This window comes from Nannobrachium achirus (genome assembly GCF_963921795.1).
Source record: "Nannobrachium achirus genome assembly, chromosome: 6".
NCBI classification, from domain to species: Eukaryota; Metazoa; Chordata; class Actinopteri; order Myctophiformes; family Myctophidae; genus Nannobrachium; species Nannobrachium achirus.
Window position 1 is genome coordinate 63,613,179 of NC_137815.1, and position 23,571 is coordinate 63,636,749.

General features: G+C 45.4%; 1 protein-coding gene across 1 annotated transcript in view; it reads right to left on the reverse strand.

Annotated features, from left to right (window-relative positions):
* LOC308287622 (transcription initiation factor TFIID subunit 4-like) overlaps window positions 1-22,840 on the reverse strand; it is a 31,044-nt gene extending 8,204 nt beyond the window's left edge. The window contains exons 1-12 of the mRNA XM_080728849.1: window positions 21,593-22,840; window positions 10,601-10,740; window positions 9,813-9,932; window positions 8,137-8,226; window positions 7,823-7,945; window positions 7,576-7,665; window positions 6,296-6,544; window positions 4,287-4,416; window positions 3,126-3,231; window positions 2,628-2,797; window positions 1,866-1,996; window positions 442-567 (exon numbers count right to left, since the gene is read on the reverse strand). Coding sequence (XP_080584975.1) covers window positions 442-567; window positions 1,866-1,996; window positions 2,628-2,797; window positions 3,126-3,231; window positions 4,287-4,416; window positions 6,296-6,544; window positions 7,576-7,665; window positions 7,823-7,945; window positions 8,137-8,226; window positions 9,813-9,932; window positions 10,601-10,740; window positions 21,593-22,448 — 2,331 coding nt within the window. The 5' untranslated portion in view covers window positions 22,449-22,840. The remainder of the gene's footprint in view (window positions 1-441; window positions 568-1,865; window positions 1,997-2,627; window positions 2,798-3,125; window positions 3,232-4,286; window positions 4,417-6,295; window positions 6,545-7,575; window positions 7,666-7,822; window positions 7,946-8,136; window positions 8,227-9,812; window positions 9,933-10,600; window positions 10,741-21,592) is intronic.
* Between the last annotated feature and the right edge of the window lie 731 nt (window positions 22,841-23,571).

Genomic DNA, 23,571 nt, shown 5'->3' on the forward strand with positions numbered 1-23,571 from the left:
AGTTTTAGTCATAATTTAGTCACCTGAAAAGTTTTAGTTTTAGTCTAATTTTAGTCGACTTTAGGCAACTAAATCTTCAGTTGATTTAGTCAACTGAAATGTATTTTGGCAGGCCTTGATGGCATCGTAATGACTGATTTTACTCTTGGTTGTGTGCTGAAAATAGCAGATCTACAAGCTCACAATGTGTCGGAGCATGACGCATTGTGAGCTTGTAGATCTGCTATTTTCAGCACGCAACACCTAAGAGCAACCAAACATAAAAAGGACTAGTGCCCTCCGTCTAGTTTTTATTTTGTTGACGAAATTGTCAATATATTTAGTCTTAGTTTTAGTCATCACAGCTTAGTTTTTATTTCGTTTTCGTCAGTGAAAAAAAAGCAGTCGACAAACATTTTTCGTCATAGTTTTAGTCGACGGAATCAACACTGCTGTTGGTACCTTAGCTGCCTTCAGGAGAATCTCCCTCTCCTGCTCCTCCTTCCTCTGTTTCTCCAGCTGGTCCAGCTGCTCAAAGAACTTCAGCTCAGCCCGAACGTCACTGCTCTGCTCGTAGCAACCTTCCTCCTGTCAACAGAAGACAGTATTGATCAAGAACAATAAGTAAGTAGGTCGGAGAGGCTTAATATTTATCGGTATCAGCTGAAAACGTGGGAGTGTATCCCCGTTACAATGCACTAGACCCCAGGGAGATGACTTGACGCACCAAAGCCGTGCTACTCATAATTATGCTGAGTTGGCGGTGGCTGAGATTGAACCCTTGACCTTGTGGGTCCAAAGGCAAGGCTCTACCGACTGAGCTACACTGACACACAGTGAGTTATTCAATTGCATGAGATAAAATAGAACAGTAGCATAGACTCAGACTTTGGTAAGTTCACAGTTGAACAGTCCTTCTCAGTAATAAAATACATCAAAATAAAAAGAATTAAGTAAAAAAAAAAGAAGAAAAATCAAAATAAGTGGACATGTTCTGGATTTAAGAGGGGCACAACTTATTTATTTGGTATGCGGTCAGGTTTAGGCCTGGCTCAGGGAGAGGACGCCTCTGCCATGCATAGTCCACCATGGGCACTGTTGGAGGCGGTTACACATCTCCATCTGACATGTCTCCTTTCCGACATGTCTCCATTCCGACACTAACCCTATACCTAACCCTAACCCTAACCTTAACCTCTATGGAAGTGTTGCCACTCCGACAATAAGAAGTCAATGTCGGAGTGGAGACATGTCAGAATGGAGAGCAGTCCCCGTTGGAGGCAAAGTCTAGCAAGGAAGACCATCCTTCTGTATGAAATAACTATAATATGATACGATCTTTGTCTACTCACTTTGTGTCTCAGAGGTCGTCTGTGGACAGTTCTGAAACCTGTCTACCAGTGACATCGTCAAGCTAAAAGAAACTACAGCCTGCTTTCTATTCCTGGAAAGTTAAACGGGGGGTAATCCTTATCATGTTCCTGGATGTGCAGCCCAAGTGTTAAAACTCATTTTCACTTTACTTATTTATTTATCATTCTTTGCCAGCATTTTTACAGTTTTTCACTAAATTTGAAAAAGGATAGAATAAAATGCTTTGATCCAATGTGTGTGGAGAGAGACACACACACACACACACACACACACACACACACACACACACACACACACACACACACACACACACACACACACACACACACACACACACACACACACACACACACACACACACACACACACAGACAGACAGACAGACAGACAGACAGACAGACAGACAGACAGGTTGCATAATATATTCTCCCCATGCCTTTGGCCTGGCGGAGACAATAATAATAATATAATAATAATTTTGAAGACTAACAGCCTAGCAAGATTTAGCAAACCTTGAAACTGAAGTTCTTCTGCTGGGCCACCTGGGTGACCTTCTCCAGAAGATTCCGGAGCCGCTGTTGAGTGGCATGGGAGACATAGGTCACCACCTCACCATCGAGCTCAGTTACCCCAAACCTCTTGCCTGGAGCACAGAGACATGCACAGTGAAGGGTTTTAGAGAGAGACAGACAGACAGACAGACAAATGGTTGGATGGAAGAGGAAAACGTTAGTGTGTGTATCTCAAGGGTTTTCAAAGTGGGTGACGGGGCACCCTGGGGTGCCGTGACGGCAGTCCAGGGGTGCCGCGAGATCATTTGATAATATTTGGAATTTATTTGGACACTATTATATTTAGTATCATTTTAGTATCATTTTAAACTTGAAGTACAAAGTTATTTTCAGTCAGTTCTAACCAAAATGGCTATTATCTCAACGTTTTCCTCGCAACATAATCACTCAAATATCGTCACTGTCAGGCAGAGACCTCTGTCGCACAAAACTAGTGAAAACAGCCGATCTACAAGCACACAACGCCTCGCGATGCGAGGCGTTGTGTGCTTGTAGATCTGCTGTTTTCACTAGTTTAGTACATTTTATAGATGATAAATATAAAACGAACGGTTTTGGACATACAAGGTTTCCACCCGACAACGAGGATGATAAATATAAGGTGCTGGGAGTGAAGATTATAATGTAGGGGTGCCTCGGATTAAAAGATATTCATGGGGTACCCTAAGACAAAAAAGTTTGGGAACCCCTGGTGTATCTCACCTATGTCCAGCATCCTTCTGTGCAGCACGGAGGAGCTGAGGAACGTCTGGTCCTTACACGAGCGTGTCACTGCACCCACCAGCTCAGAGTTGGTTGCTAGGATGCGGGCACTTTCCTCTGATAGGTTAACTCCAGCCATGGATGCCACATCATTGATATCATCATCATCCCTGGTCACAAAGACAACATCAGTAAAAAGCCTCAATCATAAACGCATGATGATGATGGTGGGGATTTCTTAGTCACTTTAAACTGAGCGTCCCCATTTGGGGCATTTGCAAAGATTAAAGAGCACACCAATATTTAGCATGAATCGTATTGTGACGATGGCATTTGAAAATCTGACATAAAACCGATTATCACATTTCCTCCTCACAAAAGAATGATAGGATTCAGAAAGAAAGTGTTTCCTGTCTACAAGCAAAACATTCCCAGACCATTATGTGAACTGAAGACCCCAAAATGAAAATGAGATATACAGTATGTTACAGCTCTTACTTGAAAGTGCCACCGGCCTCTTTCAGGTTGTTTTTTTGAGCAAGCGACAGGGCTGTAGCAGGGACTTGTTTAGTAGCTGGCGCCAAACCAGGTCTCACCATAGGAACTGGAGAGAAAGACAGTGACAGGCAGATGGGCTAATCACCCGAATTACACACCAATACACATAATGCACAGGCGCACTACCTACTCACAGCAGTGCAGGAAGACAAATGATGACAGGTAGATATTAAAGTCACTGAAGTATGAATGAATAATACCACACATGGGTGGCAGTGGCTTAGGGGTAGAGAAAGCGTCATTAGAACACGGAGGGTTCCCAAAGGGTTCCCAGTTCAATCCCGGGCTCCCTCAGTGTTAGTGTCAAAGAGTCCTTGAGCAAGACTCTGAACCCCTAGTTGCTCCCGGTGAGCAGATTGGTGCCTTGCATGGTTTCCTCATCATTCATTCATTCAGAATTCATAAACATATAGAACTAAAGCACATAGAAAGTATAGATCTAGAACACAGAATGTATAGATCTAGAACAGATTTCATAGCTCTAGAAGACATAGAATAAAAATTCAACGCTTCACTTCGAACCGAGGTTTGATTTTTGAAAAAGTCGTGAAAATGTGTGCAAATCTTTGACTACCGGTATATGTATTTTCAAAGTGAACATTTGTAACTCAAATTTTGCTTCTGGGGGGTCCCTGGAACTAAATATTTTGAGATGGGGGTCCGTGTCCAAATAAATATCATTTTGGGGGTCCTTCACTTGAAAAGGTTTGAGAACCACTGACATAGTAGTCTCTCAAGAACAGACTAACTCAGCTCCATTTAGGTGAAAAGGACCTTTTCTTTGACGATGGCTGGCCAGATTGCTGACTCAGAAACATAGTTTTTTCAAAACATCTTAGAAGGATTCAAAAGACACTTATAGAATCGAGTCAAAATTCAAATGTTCACGATTTTTCAAAAATAGCAGATCTACAAGCTTGCAGCGCGGCACTCGGTGCCGCGCTGTGAGCTTGTATATCTGCTATTCTTCAATAGTTAAAGCATAAAATAATGATACACAATAATGTGTACCCGTTCTAAATGGGTTCAGAGGCATTTTTGAGATTTCTGGGATATTTTTTGCCTTTTGCCCAGTATACAGTAGTCGTGATGATGACTCACCTGAGTTGAGCACCTGTGGCTGACCCAGCATGATGCGTCCTGGGGCCTGATTCCTGAGGGTCACCATGGGCGTTGTTGCCACGGTAACTTGAGGTCTCTGAATTGCCCCCTGCTGCTGAGGTTGGAATACCTGAAAATGAACATGATGTTGTAGCGACTAGCGACAGAAAAGCAAGATTGAAATAACTATGTGGTGAAAATATATTTGCATGGAGATGGCGTGTCCAACTACCAGGGTTCCCACACATTTTTACCAATTCATTTCCAAAACCTTTCCAGAATATTTAACCCAATTTCCAATACTATATAACAATAATTCAGCTCAATAACGAGTCCTATGCGCAATGCCCAAAGACAGGTAGTGTATGCCAGTGGTTCTCAACCTTATCAGGCCGTGACCCCCGAAATAATCATATTTGAACTGGGAACCCCGGCACCCTGACGAGCACTAAGAGTTGAGGAATTTTGTATAACACGGTTTTATTGTGAAAATAGCAAATAGCAAAATAGCGTTTGTGAGCGCGAGGCGTTGTGAGCATGTAGGATCAGCTATTTTCACACTTTCTCCCTCTAATATTTGACAACTTGGCAATGTTTAATTTGTCATTTCAGACAGAGGTATTAATTTTTTTCCAGGACCTTCCAGGACCCTTGATCAATTTCAAACTTTTCCAGTACTAGAAAAATATTTTTCTAATTTCAAAATATTTCCAGGAATTTCATGACCGTGGGAACCCTGAACTACATATGCATATATATATACATATACAGTACAAAATCGAACCTCTGTTCGAAGTGGAGCTGTGTGTGTGTGTGTGTGTGTGTGTGGGTGTGTGTGTGTGTGTGTGTATTGCAGTTGATGCTCAGGGCAGGCTAGACTCAACAGCACCTCTCTGGTCACCCAGGGTTACTACATACAGGCTACATACAGACCCACAGACCCACCCACCCACCCACATACCCACATACCTACACACACGGCCACGTATAGGGGAGCTTGTGTTCCACACAGCTCCAAAAATAAATTAAGCTGAAATGTTTCAAGCTGCATTAAACCCTTTACTAGAATGCTCCCAGTTAGACATACTGTATGTTAACGCTAGGCCTGGAGTTTTGTCATTTTAGGGGCAGGCAACTTGGCCATTTTTAAGGGCACAAAGGCCAAATGCCAGGGCAGGAAGGCCATCAAATAAAACAAGTCCATTGAAATAATTTGTTGAATTTAAGGTTTAGGGATGATGATAACCTAATCTGCAGTGAAATAGATAAAAGATGATATTTACAATCTGATCCATGTTCAGCCCTGCACCAATCAAAGTTACTGGATTGGTTTAAAGAGTCTCAACAAAAGGTGTGGCTACATGACAAGAAGGACACTGTGTCTACTGTATACATATTGACAAGAAAGGGACATATGACAAGAAAGGGACATATGACTATGAGAAATTTCTTTTGGGACACAAGGCCAAACTGAGGGGCAACGGCGGCCATGGCCTTCATGGCCTCCATGAAATTCCTGCCCTGGTTAACGCAGTTTAAAAAAAAACAAGAAAAAACTAAAAGCTTTGTGCAACATTTAGAATGTAGCTTCAAAGTGTAATAAAGGGTATTGACGCCATCCCTACTGGCAACCCACTGTGAATAAATGAAGGCAAGGGGAGCGCTATCCTCGTATCCTGCTATCCTGAAAGGAGGTTTGCTTAAAGGGGAATACCACTCATTTTCAACAATGAACTGTCATTGATGTCATCAAAGTGTAGGCCTACTTTGCAAGCTAAACCCCACAATCAATCCTCCAGTTCTAGGCAACACAGAAGGGGGGGGGACTTTTCTCTTATTTCCACACAACAACTCCAACTGGTATATTAATGACATAGTTCAATATTGAAAATGAGTGGTATTCCCCTTTAATGGATGATTTTAGACTCTAAAACACCTTTCAGGTGGTTCTTCGATCTAAGTTACAGGATATGTTACTTATTCTCTGTGAAAGAGAATGTGCCATTTACCAGTGGGGCCGTCTGCCCTGGTTTGCTGATGGCAGGCTGGAGCTGAGGCAACTGTGGTCTTGTGAGCGGGGCGGTGAGGCGAGGACCGGCGCTACTCAGAACCACTGTAGTGGTGGTGGTGGTGGGGTTGGTGGTGGTGGTGGAGGTGGTGGAGGTGGAGGCTGGTCCAGAGGACAGCTGGGGGAGTTGACTCTGCTGAATGAAGGCTGCTGAATCTGGGGTGAGCTGCCTCACTGCTGGGAGGCTTCTCTGGAAGACATACAAAAACGGTAGATATTTGAATATCCTTTCCAATACTGGTGAATTTGATATACTAGCCCTTACCCGTTCAAAGATATGAGCTCCGAAATGATGTGCAGTGTGTGGGTTATGGGGTGTGCACTGTACACACAGTATATGAGGGATGGAAAGTAACTTTCTGGTGCTTGCATGATAATATGTAGGAGCATCAATGTAAGAAATACCCGTTTCGTTTAAAGGCTACAGAGATACTGTGTACCGATCTACATGACAACATCTGAAAGAGGGCCAGCCAACACCCCCCCCCCCCCCCCCCCCCCCCCCCCCCACCCCCCGCCCGCCCACACCCACACCCACACCCACACCCACACCCACACACACACACACGCGCACACACACGCACACACAGAGCTGGTTAAACATGTTGCCCCATGCTAGATGCAGAATAGATATGCCTCATGCTAGATGCAGAATAGATAGTAGTTACACCATAAAAATGCTAATATACAGCATACGATTTGTGAAAGTGACAAACGGGCTTCACAGTTATATCAGGTGTGTTCATATGCTAATGGTGATGCGATTTCAGATCAATTGCTCCAGCCACTGAGGAGAAACGCTGTGACAGACAGACAGACAGACACTCACTCAGACATTCGCAAAATTATAGTATAGATATATATTTGAGCTTTTCATCCGAGTGCATTCACCGGCAACGACGACAGCGGCGACGTCGCCGGAACTGCCGACAACAGCCGCGGCAGGGCCGGCATGGTGCCACGGCAGATACCGACGGCACTACTAGCACTTGTAAAGGCTGTGGCTCCAGAAGTGCAGAATTAATGCGAAACTTAATGCGAGAATTATGTCTGGGCCACAAAATGTGCATATCTGGCAGAAATAGTTTCTGAGCTCAAAGGTTCTCACCATCGAGCAAGCTGTAGGACTTTCAAAAAACCGTCCTTGGCGTGAAGAAACGTTGATGACACCTGCATTAGTCTATTCTCCCAAAGGAATACCGATACAAGTTACTTCCTTACCTTGAGGAAAGGCACAAGATAAGGCTGTGGTGAGGAGTTGAGCTCACTGTACAATCTGCTGGTAAAGTCCTCGGTTTCCAGCTTACCCTCCTAGAATACCCAAAGCAGAATAAATAATGAGGATTAAGAACTATTAGCATTTCATTTAACTTGGTCATTATCAATGTCCCTGACAGATGTGAAAGAATACAGTCACACAACTGAAGTCGACTTTAAGAAACGTGCTAGCTATGTGATGCTTGCTCACCAGCAGGTCCTTCACCAGCCCTCTAACATTGGCTGCTGTCTCTGAAGACTGTCTCCCACTTGACGCCAGCTTGATCAATGTAGACAAGAAGTTCTTGCACTTCTTTACGTTCTCCATTGTCTCCTACCAGAGACACGTAACAAATTTAAAGTGAGAAAGACAAAGTTCAGTTACATGAAGATGAGTTACTGTACAAGATATAACATTGTGTTCTGTGCATGCGTCTACAATGGTGACAGCGATATAAATACTGCAATCAACACTTTCTGCAGAGGCCAAGCCTTGTGTGCTCCATGAGACTTGGCTCAACTCACATTGCTCACTGTTGCTGAGGTAACTGTGGTCCCAGCTGTTTGGGTGACAGTCCTGGAGGTCATGCCTGGCAGCGCAGCCCCGGTGGAGGTCTGGGTAAAGAAAGTGAATTCCTACTTAGAGCCGTCATGTTTTCTAGGGCTTTCATTAAAACATCAGCTGTGTGTTTGGGAGGGTTTAAAGAATAAATAGAATTGTGTGGATACACTTGAAATGACCATGTTTATTCATTTATTTGTAAGATCTTTTTATATTTCAGCTGGAGATTGCTGTAGAACTCGAACATCGACATCAATTGTCAACCCAGACTACTCTGGTCAGTTCTCTTCCTGGCCCAGCCAACACCTACGACAGGGGTATTCAACTAGATTAGGCAGTGGGCCACAATTGTAAAATCAATTGAAGTCGGGGGCCACAGGACTGTGAGAACAGAAATTAACAAAAATGTACATGGTTAACCGTTTCACCATTTGTTGTTCGCTATATGTCCGATAAGACACAACAATGGACATGTATGTCCATTAGGACACAAAATACAAACAAGTATTTTGAAAAAAAATTAAAAGAAATCTAAATGCTTGGTCAGTACTTGGTCTAATACTGACCAGGATACTGTCACCAAGACACTATCCTGGTGACAGTATCCTGGTAAGTATTGCACATAGTATTTTTTATTTGTATTTCAAATACTTTTTTTGTATTTTGTGCCCATTTCTGCATATTAGGCTATAACTTATTAGGCTGTGCTTCATACTGCATTCATGCATTGTGATGTTTTCTGTGCCAGTCCTTTATAGAGCACAGGCTTAGAAGAAAAGAGGAAGTAGATACAGTATTTCAGTATGTTCTACATGGGTCATTGGCATGGAAAGCAAGAGTATTTGAGGCAGGCTGGCACATGTTTGTATGAATGAAAGGTTTTTGCTTTTGTTTTGAGCACCCGACTGATAAGAGCACAAGATGTGTTTGAAGTTAATGATGATGGAGAAGGTGGAAGATGGATACAATCTAGGTGAATTATTTCTTTGGGGTAAATGGACAGCATCCACTCAAGACCCAGAAATCGACACAACAATGGACAGCATTTTGATGTTTTCTGTGCCAGTCCTTTATAGAGCACAGGCTTAGATTTTGAAGATGATGATGATGATGGAGAAGATTTACACTATCCAGGTGAATTATTTCTTTGGCGTAAATGGACAGCATCCACTCAAGTCCCAGAATTGGTTTCAAATGGATGGTTGAACTGCACTCAGAAGTCAGAACTCATCTGTTGAGCTCTTATTTTCACCATGTTGCCAAGCTGACTAGCAACATGGTGAAAAAATAAGTTGCTGGACATTCGAGTCACGAGGAATCCGCTAAGAAATGAATTCCGTCTTATACCATTTAAATGATATATTAAAGCGCAAGGTCGCTTTTCGCCCTTACAGCTCATCCGCACTGCCGGCGACACAAGCGACGCGATGTCCCGCGAAAAACTGTCGTGAAGAACTGACTGTTGTGAGCTTGTAGATCGGCAATTTTTTGGCAAATGTTCTGCACCAGGATAATGGATTTTTAATTTTGATTATTGCGATGATATCGTAAAACGCGATTTCTCTTGTCACAATAATTGTGATAAGAAATTTGTCCCATCCCTAAGATATATACAGTACACCCAAAGGGCTTGGCTTACCTGGAGTACAGGCGGTCTGTGGAGAGTGGTGGTGGCAGAGGTGGGCGTGGGGGATGGAGCCGTCTGTCTGATGATGGTACTGGGAGCCACTTGCCTGCTGATCATGGAGTTCCCAGGGGTCTTAAAGGACCCACACGTTACAATACATTACACCCATTTTACACAGAGATGACTAGGGCTGTCACGATTATGACATTTTACATGACGATTAATCGTCACTCAAATAATTGCGATTAACGATTTAATTGTGTTTCTGTCGTTGACAATTACATTCCTGTTTGGCTTGTAGGCTTTGAAGTTGCACATGGTAGATATGACACATAACCTAAATATACAAAGAAATGACTGACATATTTGAAAATGTTATACTTAAAAAAGAACATCGATAGTGGAAATAGCCGATCTACAAGCTCACAACACGTCGCATCGCGACGCGTTGTGAGCTTGTAGATCTGCTATTTCCACAATTTTTTAAATGTTTGAACATATATAAACATTTTTCAACATGTAAACGATTATGACGATTATCACAAAATAATCGCGATTATGTCAAATAATTGCGATTTTGACGATTATGTAATAATTGTGACAGCCCTAACAATACACTCTTTTTACACAGAGAGGACATAATGTGCTACTCATGTGCTACTTATGTTTTGAAATATAGCTGCTTGCTGAGCTGGAGGCAGTAAAGCGAGATGGGGTTGCACAAGGGCTGTGTATGTTGCAGTCAAAGGAGGTTGCTCTGGGGCCAAAGGGGTCATGTTAGCAGGGTTTAGTGGTCTTACCTGGCCTGCAGGCATGCTTGTTGGTGTGCCGGGTCGAGGGGCCTGTAGCGCTCCCTGCTGGGCCTGGGCCTGCATCTGGGCCAGCGCCTGGTGGTGGATCATCAGCAACTGCCCACTCTCACTGCGCACCAGCACCATCCCTGAGGCAAATCAAACACAACTCAGCCTTAGGGATGGGACGATATGAACATTTCATATCACGATTTTTGAGACAAAAGAAATCACGATTTATGATATTATCGCGATAATCAAAATCCATTATCCTGGGGCGGAACATTTGATAGAGTGTTAAAAAAAAGACTGTATAAAGTACGTATATTATAAGTACCATTTACCAATTATAGAAGGTGTAAGTGGTACCGGATATGCAGCTCTGCAAATAAAAGTTGAATTGATCCCAGTGCATGAATGAGGACAATATCATGATAAATGAAATCTCCACGATAAGATTATCATGAGTGTTTTCTATCACGATAAACGATAATATTGCTTATCGTCCCATCCCCACTTAAGCCCGTATCAGAGTCGGGTCCGCGGTTCCACCGCGGTGTAGTGCCGTGTAGTCTTTTTGAGTCATAAAACTACAACGTTAACGCTCAAAAAGACTACACGGCACTGGACCCGACTCTGATACGGGCTTTAGGCTTACGGTTATATTAGATTGACTAGTGATTGATATTGTTCATCGAAACTGCAGTCAAGGATTATGCCCTGTGTGAAACCCCAATACAGTAGAGTGCTGAAAAGAAAAAAGACAAACTGGCATAGTTAGTGCGGAAGTCAACAATAGCCCTCTGGCCATGGCCTGAGTCTTGACCCCTAGGTGCCACAGCATAAAGAAAGGGGGAAAGCTGGCATTAACTACTATGTGGTCTTGTCTACCTGTCCACTTTCTCACCTGGTTCCTCTCTCCCTCCCTCTCCCTCTCCCTCCCTCTCCCTCTCCCTCTCCCTCTCTCTCTCTCTCTAACCAAAAGGCAAACATACAACCAGAGTATTTATAATCTAATAAGAGGTATACATTGATCCATATCCATTTAGCATACAGGGGCACTGCGCTAGGAATGGAACTGAGAGGTAATGATGGAAAACCAGAGGAAGGTGTTGTAGTAAAGTTCATACATCCTGCTGATTAAGTGTTGATTGTGTGAGGCAACTGTAAAGGCACAGCTCAGTCAGTAGAACAGAGCTGGCCTTCAATCTGGCTCTCCGTGACATTGAAAGATCTCATAACAATCCGTACACAATATGTCTTTTATGTTATGACTATGGTTCTAGTGTTCTCACTTGTTCCCGTTTTAAGAGAGTGCTTCTGTTCTGGGAACTCATTATGGTTAGCTGAAATAAGATGGGTTATAATGTGTAAGCAGCAGGTTACTGTAGTAGTTGTACTGTATGGCAGGGGCACTGGAGCAGGCAACCTTGGGCACAGGGTGCCAACATTGGCACAGGGGAGGGTGATCACTGTATTTTTTTGAGTATTTTTTATTTTAAGTCAAATATATTTTTTAAACGTGGTCAATTAAATGAAGTCACCTAATTTAGAGCATTACATCCTGCACCTGCACATAATTCTACATTCATTAAACTCTGACTGGGGAGGGAGTCGGGGAGATAGTTCTCTAAAGCCCATTTTCCACTGGCCCAACTCCACACCACACCGCCCACTTGTGCCAGGTTTTCCACTACAAGGACCTGGGTAGAGTGGTGTGAAGGTGGTACTAAACAGGGTACTAAAAAGTATCCACTCTAGAGTAGGTCTGAGCTAGGCCAAACAGGGCCAAACACTTCATAATGATGATCACTCACTGACTTTTCATTTAGACCACCAGAATATAGTTATACCAGTAAGACTCCCTAATCGGGAGATAAGCGACCGTAGGTCACTTATCTCCACAAATAGGGCAAAAATTAGTTTTTCCAAAAACTTCCGGATCCATGTTGATGACATGAGTGTAGACATACTGTGTAGTGATTTCCGTGATTTGAGGGCCAAAACTGTAGGAGCAGTGGCCAAAAATGTGTTTTAAAAATCGGCCTGTAGGTGGCGCTAGAAGAGGGCCATGTGAGAAATGAGGGGTGGGGTGTCCGCGTTGCCTTGGCGGACGATTAGGTACCGGCCCCGGCTCTCCCGGACGCTCCTAGCCCGAGTTACGGCATTTTATGTGAGCTGCAGTGGCAGGGGGTCCTCCACTGGGGGCGCCACCACTTTTGCATCCGTTCTGGAGCACCAGGAGTGGGTGGTCCCCGGGAATTCCCCGTGAGCAGGCCCGTTGGGGTGGTCATTTGGTAATTTTTGCACATTTGGTATTTTTTTTACACCTGGGGGTCCCCCAGGGACCTGGGGGTCCCTGGAACTCTGGGGGTCCTTGGAGGTTGTAGTTTGGCAGGCAAGGAGTTTGTGTGGAAATTTTGGCATGGATCGGGCCAACGGTGGCCGAGATATGAGCAGGGCAAAAGTGTGAGGTGTGACGGACTGACTGACTGACGGACGCACGGACACCTCGAGCAGCTTTCTGTAGTAAGTGCGACCTACGGTCGCAAATACATGATAATAGATTCTATTGTGTTATAACCACTATTATAATCTACTAGAAGCTGTCGGGCGGCCCAGCGTCTAGTCGGCGACCTGGCCAACTCGGGAACGATGTAAATAGAGAATGAATGCCCCGCCCTTTAATGCAAACCCCATTATACCTGTTGTCATAGGACCCGTTTTGACCATCTGTTTGCCTGTGTCCATTTATGCCCATATATGGAGATATCTGTATCTGTATGTCTGTCGGCGTCCATTTTATGTCCATATATGGAGATCACTGCAGATATAGTTCTGGGTCCATTTTATGCCCATATGCCCATATATGGAGATATCTGTCTATTTGCGTCCATTTTATGCCTGCCCCACCCTTTAATGCAAACCCCAATATACCTGTTGTCATAGGACCCGTTTTGACCATCTGTTAGCCTTTGTCCCCACCCTTTAATGCAAACCCCAATATACCTGTTGTCATAGGACCCATTTTGACCATCTGTTTGCCATTGTCCCCTTATGCCCATATATGGAGATCTCTGCACACACAGAGTCTGACTGATGTCAGACATCAGTTCCGCATACGGGCATTCATTTTATGCCCATATATGGAGAACGTGGGAAGAATGGTTTAGAGATACTCGGATTACATACATACATACACATTCACAGAGATTTTTTGTTGACTCATGTGGCGTACGTGATGTCAGAGCCTTTTATGAAGTGATGTCACAATGAGTCAGCGCTTCCTCCGGAACAGCCTGATGTCAACAATCAGCTCCGCATAAGGAGATTCCGAACGTTTCGCGCCGGTTTCGGAAAACCGCGAGTCGGGTCGGGTCGAGGCCCGGCACTGCACTCCGCGCGGCGGCGGGGAACGCGCGTGCCGAATCTGAAGCCGGTGGGACGAACGGTTCTCGAGATACGCGGATTACAAACAAACAAACAGACAGAGATTTGTCGCATTTATAGATAGACTAGAAGCTGGGCCGCCCGAAGTCGGAACAATGTAAATAGGGAATGAATGCCCCGCCTTTTAATGCAAACCCCATTATACCTGTTGTCATAGGACCCGTTTTGACCATCTGTTTGCCTGTGTCCATTTATGCCCATATATGGAGATATCTGTTATCTGTCTGTCTGTCAGCGTCCATTTTATGTCCATATATGGAGATCACTGCAGATATAGTTCTGGGTCCATTTTATGCCCATATATGCCCATATATGGAGATATCTGTCTATTTGCGTCCATTTCACGCCCATATATGGAGCCACCACTTTTGCATCCGTTCTGGAGCACCAGGAGTGGGTGGTCCCCGGGAATTCCCCGTGAGCAGGCCCGTTGGGGTGGTCATTTGGTAATTTTTGCACATTTGGTATTTTTTTTACACCTGGGGGTCCCCCAGGGACCTGGGGGTCCCTGGAACTCTGGGGGTCCTTGGAGGTTGTAGTTTGGCAGGCAAGGAGTTTGTGTGGAAATTTTGGCATGGATCGGGCCAACGGTGGCCGAGATATGAGCAGGGCAAAAGTGTGAGGTGTGACGGACTGACTGACTGACGGACGCACGGACACCTCGAGCAGCTTTCTGTAGTAAGTGCGACCTACGGTCGCAAATACATGATAATAGATTCTATTGTGTTATAACCACTATTATAATCTACTAGAAGCTGTCGGGCGGCCCAGCGTCTAGTCGGCGACCTGGCCAACTCGGGAACGATGTAAATAGAGAATGAATGCCCCGCCCTTTAATGCAAACCCCATTATACCTGTTGTCATAGGACCCGTTTTGACCATCTGTTTGCCTGTGTCCATTTATGCCCATATATGGAGATATCTGTATCTGTATGTCTGTCGGCGTCCATTTTATGTCCATATATGGAGATCACTGCAGATATAGTTCTGGGTCCATTTTATGCCCATATGCCCATATATGGAGATATCTGTCTATTTGCGTCCATTTTATGCCTGCCCCACCCTTTAATGCAAACCCCAATATACCTGTTGTCATAGGACCCGTTTTGACCATCTGTTAGCCTTTGTCCCCACCCTTTAATGCAAACCCCAATATACCTGTTGTCATAGGACCCATTTTGACCATCTGTTTGCCATTGTCCCCTTATGCCCATATATGGAGATCTCTGCACACACAGAGTCTGACTGATGTCAGACATCAGTTCCGCATACGGGCATTCATTTTATGCCCATATATGGAGAACGTGGGAAGAATGGTTTAGAGATACTCGGATTACATACATACATACACATTCACAGAGATTTTTTGTTGACTCATGTGGCGTACGTGATGTCAGAGCCTTTTATGAAGTGATGTCACAATGAGTCAGCGCTTCCTCCGGAACAGCCTGATGTCAACAATCAGCTCCGCATAAGGAGATTCCGAACGTTTCGCGCCGGTTTCGGAAAACCGCGAGTCGGGTCGGGTCGAGGCCCGGCACTGCACTCCGCGCGGCGGCGGGGAACGCGCGTGCCGAATCTGAAGCCGGTGGGACGAACGGTTCTCGAGATACGCGGATTACAAACAAACAAACAGACAGAGATTTGTCGCATTTATAGATAGACTAGAAGCTGGGCCGCCCGAAGTCGGAACAATGTAAATAGGGAATGAATGCCCCGCCTTTTAATGCAAACCCCATTATACCTGTTGTCATAGGACCCGTTTTGACCATCTGTTTGCCTGTGTCCATTTATGCCCATATATGGAGATATCTGTTATCCGTCTGTCTGTCAGCGTCCATTTTATGTCCATATATGGAGATCACTGCAGATATAGTTCTGGGTCCATTTTATGCCCATATATGCCCATATATGGAGATATCTGTCTATTTGCGTCCATTTCACGCCCATATATGGAGATCTCTGAATCTGTCTGTCTGTGTCCCTTTATGCCCGTATATGGAGATCTTTGTGATTCTGCGTAAATTTTATGCCCATATATGCCATTTGCGTCCATTTTATGCCCATTTATGGAGATCTCTGTATCCGTCTGTCTGTGTGTCTGTCTGTGTCCCTTTATGCCCGTATATGGAGATCTTTGTGATTCTGCGTAAATTTTATGCCCATATATGCCATTTGCGTCCATATAGTTCTGGGTCCATTTTATGCCCATATATGCCCATATATGGAGATATCTGTCTATTTGCGTCCATTTCACGCCCATATATGGAGATCTCTGAATCTGTCTGTCTGTGTCCCTTTATCCATTTTATGCCCATATATGGGGGCATTCATTTTATGCCCATATATGGAGAACGCGTTATGCCCATATATGGAGAACGCGCGTGCCCGTGGGACGAACGGTTCTCGAGATACGCGGATTACCTACATACATACACACTCACAGAGATTTTTTGTTGACTCATGTGGCGTACGTGATGTCAGAGCCTTTTATGAAGTGATGTCACAATGAGTCAGAGCTTTCGCCGATTTCCTCAGAAACAGCCTGATGTCAACAATCAACCCCGCATAAGGAGATTCCGAACGTTTCGCGCCGGTTCGGGAAAACCGCGCGTCGGGTCGGGTCGAGACCCGGCACTGCACTCCGTGCCGCGGCGGGGAACGCGCGTGCCGATTCTGGGTCCATTTTATGCCCATATATGCCCATATATGGAGATATCTGTCTATTTGCGTCCATTTCACGCCCATATATGGAGATCTCTGAATCTGTCTGTCTGTGTCCCTTTATCCATTTTATGCCCATATATGGGGGCATTCATTTTATGCCCATATATGGAGAACGCGTTATGCCCATATATGGAGAACGCGCGTGCCCGTGGGACGAACGGTTCTCGAGATACGCGGATTACCTACATACATACACACTCAGAGATTTTTTGTTGACTCATGTGGCGTACGTGATGTCAGAGCCTTTTATGAAGTGATGTCACAATGAGTCAGAGCTTTCGCCGATTTCCTCAGAAACAGCCTGATGTCAACAATCAACCCCGCATAAGGAGATTCCGAACGTTTCGCGCCGGTTCGGGAAAACCGCGCGTCGGGTCGGGTCGAGACCCGGCACTGCACTCCGTGCCGCGGCGGGGAACGCGCGTGCCGAATCTGAAGCCGGTGGGACGAACGGTTCTCGAGATACGCGGATTACAAACACACACACACGCACGCAGAGACTTCTCGCATTTATAGATAGACTAGAAGCTCGGGCGGCCCAGCGTCTAGTCGGCGACCTGGCCAACTCGGAACAATGTAAATAGGGAATGAATGCCCCGCCCTTTAATGCAAACCCCATTATACCTGTTTTTTACCTGGTCATAGGACCCGTTTTGACCATCTGTCTGCCTGTGTCCATTTATGCCCATATATGGAGATATTTGTATCTGTCTGTCTGTCTGTCGGCGTCCATTTTATGTCCATATATGGAGATCACTGCAGTTATAGTTCTGGGTCCATTTTATGCCCATGCATATATGGAGATATCTGTCTATCTGCGTCCATTTTATGCCCATATATGGAGTATCTGTCTGTGCCTCCAACTGTGTTGCAGACACAGTGCCGGTTCCCCCTTTAATGCAAACCTCATTATACCTGTTGTCATAGGACCCGTTTTGAACATCTGTTTGCCTGTGTCCATTTATGCCCATATATGGAGATATCTGTATCTGTCTGTCTGTCTGTCTGTCTGTCTGTCGGCGTCCATTTTATGTCCATATATGGAGATCACTGCAGTTATAGTTCTGGGTCCATTTTATGCCCATATATGGAGATATCTGTCTATCTGCGTCCATTTTATGCCCATATATGGAGTATCTGTCTGTGCCTCCAACTGTGTTGCAGACAGAGTGCCGGTTCCCCCTTTAATGCAAACCTCATTATACCTGTTGTCATAGGACCCGTTTTGAACATCTGTTTGCCTGTGTCCATTTATGCCCATATATGGAGATATCTGTATCTGTCTGTCTGTCTGTCTGTCGGCGTCCATTTTATGTCCATATATGGAGATCACTGCAGTTATAGTTCTGGGTCCATTTTATGCCCATATATGGAGATATCTGTCTATCTGCGTCCATTTTATGCCCATATATGGAGTATCTGTCTGTGCCTCCAACTGTGTTGCAGACACAGTGCCGGTTCCCCCTTTAATGCAAACCTCATTATACCTGTTGTCATAGGACCCGTTTTGAACATCTGTTTGCCTGTGTCCATTTATGCCCATATATGGAGATATCTGTATCTGTCTGTCTGCGTCCATTTTATGCCCATATATGGAGATCTTTGACCATCTGTTTGCCTCTGTCCATTTATGTCCATATATGGAGATATCTGGCTATCTGCGTCCATTTTATGCCCATATATGGATATATGGAGATCACTGCAGTTATAGTTCTGGGTCCATTTTATGCCCATATATGGAGATATCTGTCTATGGAGAACGCGCGTGCCCGTGGGACGAACGGTTCTCGAGATACGCGGATTACCTACATACATACACACTCACAGAGATTTTTTGTTTCGGGCGGCCCAGCGTCTAGTCGGCGACCTGGCCAACTCGGAACAATGTAAATAGGGAATGAATGCCCCGCCCTTTAATGCAAACCCCATTATACCTGTTTTTTACCTGGTCATAGGACCCGTTTTGACCATCTGTCTGCCTGTGTCCATTTATGCCCATATATGGAGATATTTGTATCTGTCTGTCTGTCTGTCTGTCGGCGTCCATTTTATGTCCATATATGGAGATCACTGCAGTTATAGTTCTGGGTCCATTTTATGCCCATGCATATATGGAGATATCTGTCTATCTGCGTCCATTTTATGCCCATATATGGAGTATCTGTCTGTGCCTCCAACTGTGTTGCAGACACAGTGCCGGTTCCCCCTTTAATGCAAACCTCATTATACCTGTTGTCATAGGACCCGTTTTGAACATCTGTTTGCCTGTGTCCATTTATGCCCATATATGGAGATATCTGTATCTGTCTGTCTGTCTGTCTGTCGGCGTCCATTTTATGTCCATATATGGAGATCACTGCAGTTATAGTTCTGGGTCCATTTTATGCCCATATATGGAGATATCTGTCTATCTGCGTCCATTTTATGCCCATATATGGAGTATCTGTCTGTGCCTCCAACTGTGTTGCAGACAGAGTGCCGGTTCCCCCTTTAATGCAAACCTCATTATACCTGTTGTCATAGGACCCGTTTTGAACATCTGTTTGCCTGTGTCCATTTATGCCCATATATGGAGATATCTGTATCTGTCTGTCTGTCTGTCTGTCGGCGTCCATTTTATGTCCATATATGGAGATCACTGCAGTTATAGTTCTGGGTCCATTTTATGCCCATATATGGAGATATCTGTCTATCTGCGTCCATTTTATGCCCATATATGGAGTATCTGTCTGTGCCTCCAACTGTGTTGCAGACACAGTGCCGGTTCCCCCTTTAATGCAAACCTCATTATACCTGTTGTCATAGGACCCGTTTTGAACATCTGTTTGCCTGTGTCCATTTATGCCCATATATGGAGATATCTGTATCTGTCTGTCTGCGTCCATTTTATGCCCATATATGGAGATCTTTGACCATCTGTTTGCCTCTGTCCATTTATGTCCATATATGGAGATATCTGGCTATCTGCGTCCATTTTATGCCCATATATGGATATATGGAGATCACTGCAGTTATAGTTCTGGGTCCATTTTATGCCCATATATGGAGATATCTGTCTATGGAGAACGCGCGTGCCCGTGGGACGAACGGTTCTCGAGATACGCGGATTACCTACATACATACACACTCACAGAGATTTTTTGTTGACTCATGTGGCGTACGTGATGTCAGAGCCTTTTATGAAGTGATGTCACAATGAGTCAGAGCTTTCGCCGATTTCCTCAGAAACAGCCTGATGTCAACAATCAACCCCGCATAAGGAGATTCCGAACGTTTCGCGCCGGTTCGGGAAAACCGCGCGTCGGGTCGGGTCGAGACCCGGCACTGCACTCTGTGCCGCGGCGGGGAACGCGCGTGCCGAATCTGAAGCCGGTGGGACGAACGGTTCTCGAGATACGCGGATTACAAACACACACACACGCACGCAGAGACTTCTCGCATTTATAGATAGATTAGAGGCAGAAATTGAGAAAAAAGGTTGAGGACCACTGCCTTAGGGTTTCTTATGCATTTTGTGCTATTGTGCCCGTATATGGAGATCTTTGTGATTCTGCGTAAATTTTATGCCCATATATGCCATTTGCGTCCATATAGTTCTGGGTCCATTTTATGCCCATATATGCCCATATATGGAGATATCTGTCTATTTGCGTCCATTTCACGCCCATATATGGAGATCTCTGAATCTGTCTGTCTGTGTCCCTTTATCCATTTTATGCCCATATATGGGGGCATTCATTTTATGCCCATATATGGAGAACGCGCGTGCCCGTGGGACGAACGGTTCTCATATGGGGGCATTCATTTTATGCCCATATATGGAGAACGCGCGTGCCCGTGGGACGAACGGTTCTCGAGATACGCGGATTACCTACATACATACACACTCACAGAGATTTTTTGTATATGGAGAACGCGCGTGCCCGTGGGACGAACGGTTCTCATATGGGGGCATTCATTTTATGCCCATATATGGAGAACGCGCGTGCCCGTGGGACGAACGGTTCTCGAGATACGCGGATTACCTACATACATACACACTCACAGAGATTTTTTGTTGACTCATGTGGCGTACGTGATGTCAGAGCCTTTTATGAAGTGATGTCACAATGAGTCAGAGCTTTCGCCGATTTCCTCAGAAACAGCCTGATGTCAGATTCCGAACGTTTCGCGCCGGTTCGGGAAAACCGCGCGTCGGGTCGGGTCGAGACCCGGCACTGCACTCCGCGCCGCGGCGGGGAACGCGCGTGCCGAATCTGAAGCCGGTGGGACGAACGGTTCTCGAGATACGCGGATTACAAACAAACAAACAGACAGACAGACAGAGATTTGTCGCATTTATAGATAGATTATAGTGTATTTTAATTATCATAGTAATACATTAATACTTTATAATGTATTATAATCACAGTTATAATCCATTACAGTGCATTATAATTAGGATAGTTGTAATAAAAATTAATATTGTATTATAAACACAGTTAAAAGGGTCAATTTGTTTCTTACCGATAGGGGTACTTTTTTGTAATGGAAAATGTAGATATTTTTATGTGGTGCGGTGTGGTGTGGTGTGGTGCTAAAACTGCAGTCGAAAAGGGGCTAAAGTGTATTCCAAGGACTCTGTGGGTTCCTTTTAGGGGGGCCTAAATGGACCCATACAAGTCTGTAACTCCAACAGCATACAAATGGAACCAAAGGATGTTCCATTTGTACACTGTCAGAGTTAAGGGGAGACCTTGACATTTCAAAGTTTGAGAAACACTGCGATAGATCGTACTGTAATTGGTCTGAATAAGACAAAATTGTATTAATAATCCTACTTACCCGGGGGGAGCTGCAAGTTGTGTACATTAGGCTGTCCCGGGGGTCCCTGTTGGGGCCTGGGGGCCAACATCTGTGGCGCCAGGGGTCGGTTGTTCCCGCCTGGACTGCAGGCAGCAACAGTTGCCGGAGCTGGGAAAGGAGTCCTGGGAGAGCTGACAACTCCAGGAGCATTCGTCTGATGATGTTGTTGCGGTCCCGCTTGTTGTATAATCGCTTTGGGTGCCTCTGCCTTCATTATGTTGGAGCCCGCACTGACAGACAGCGAGCTGCTGCTGCCGTACGGCTGACCATTGTTCGCATGAAGCTGAGTTGGGATGCCAGCAGCAGCAGCGGGCTGAGTCGCCGCATTAGCAGCCACATGGGTCCCCGTATTGTTGTTGTTCCCGTTCAAAGTTATACCCGACCCAGCGGTTTGCATAGACGGTCTCAACTGTGTCACTGTGTGTTGTGCCCCCCCTGTGTGGTGGTGGCTCAGCGCTGCCGGCTGCGGCGCGCTGGTGACATTTGGCGAGTTCATGAACGGCGCGTGGATGACACTGTTTGACATGACATAGGCACCGACGAGCCCCTGCTTTGACAGCCCCGCCGCCGTCCCACTACTGTTTACAGCCGTGACAGCCATCGCAGCACCGCCGCTGTCACTCCGAACACATGTCACTGTCGTCGTCCCCGCGAGGCGACCACCACCTGAACCGTGCGAGTTCATGGTCTGGCTTCCATTCAAAGTTTGAACCGGGGACGGGCCATTATTTCCATCGTGATTTGGGAGAGAAGTTGCGCTGGCAACAAGTGCCTTTCCCTGGTCGTGGTGCGCCGTGGTAGTAGCCGAGTCCGAACTGGTCGATGATGCATCCATATCTGATTCTGAACCATGGGGAACCTCGTTCTAAATGACACTCTCCTGTACTTCAACTTATTTTTAGGAGGCGCAGAAACAGTCCTGAATGTGATGGTGGTGGTGGGGGGCAAACTCTACAACACATCAACTGCTGTGCTCTGTCTGCTCGGGGGTGCTTTGCTTTGAGTGTGCACTTCTTTGGGGAGACAAAAGAACAAAAACAAAAACATTAGTAGTTGACACAGCGTACCTGCTTTAGCAACGTCTTGACCAAGTCCCAGCTGGACATGAGCTCGTCCCGGAACTAGCCATGTGATTTAACGGCCGCCTGGCTGCTAGCGCCAGGCTTCCTGTCACTCAACACCGATGGCACTGCTTCCAGAGACGGCGAAATAATGTGACAAACTACTCTCTTATTCACCGCTGTTTTCGAGGGAAGCTCGCCCAGCAGCGGATCGGGGCCAACCGCCATCTTCGCACTCCTGCGAGCTTGTGAGAAGTGAGAGCTGCTTACCCAGCTGACGTGCGCATGCGCACAGCGAACGGAACGTCACCGCACAGGGATTCCGGAGCGCCGTGATTGGCCGCTCGCCGTTTTTATAGGGCGGTGCCAATGGTTGGCTTTCAGCTGTCAGTTCGGTGGATGTATGAGACGGAGTCACATCGGGCTGCGGGTGTCACGGGAAATGTTTCACACGAGACGTTACGTTGTAAAACCGACACGTTTGCGCCCGCACTCGAGCTTGTCTGTTGCAAAATCGCGCCACGCGACTTTAAATGCTCCAAGAGTGTGGTTTGCAGCATGACTATGGAGTGAAATCGAGAGTTTTGTCGTTCTCGGTGTGCTGCGCAAGATGGCTGCAGTGTTTTGCCCCAGCAGCGAGTGGAGTTGCTGCTGCTGCTGCTGAAAAAATGCGTTTGAGGGCGCCACACCCTCCGTTTTTAAGAGGAAACATTGTATCATCCTCAAGTACTTGAGCAGCATCAATGAGTGCACACGCAAATAGATACATTTATCCCTACCCTGTTTCTGCATAAGCACACGTGGCAAAACATGGACCTGGGAATGATAATATAAATAGATACTGTTTTTAAAATAGATATACGTGTGTGCAGCCGTTTCAAATTCCAACTAAAAGTT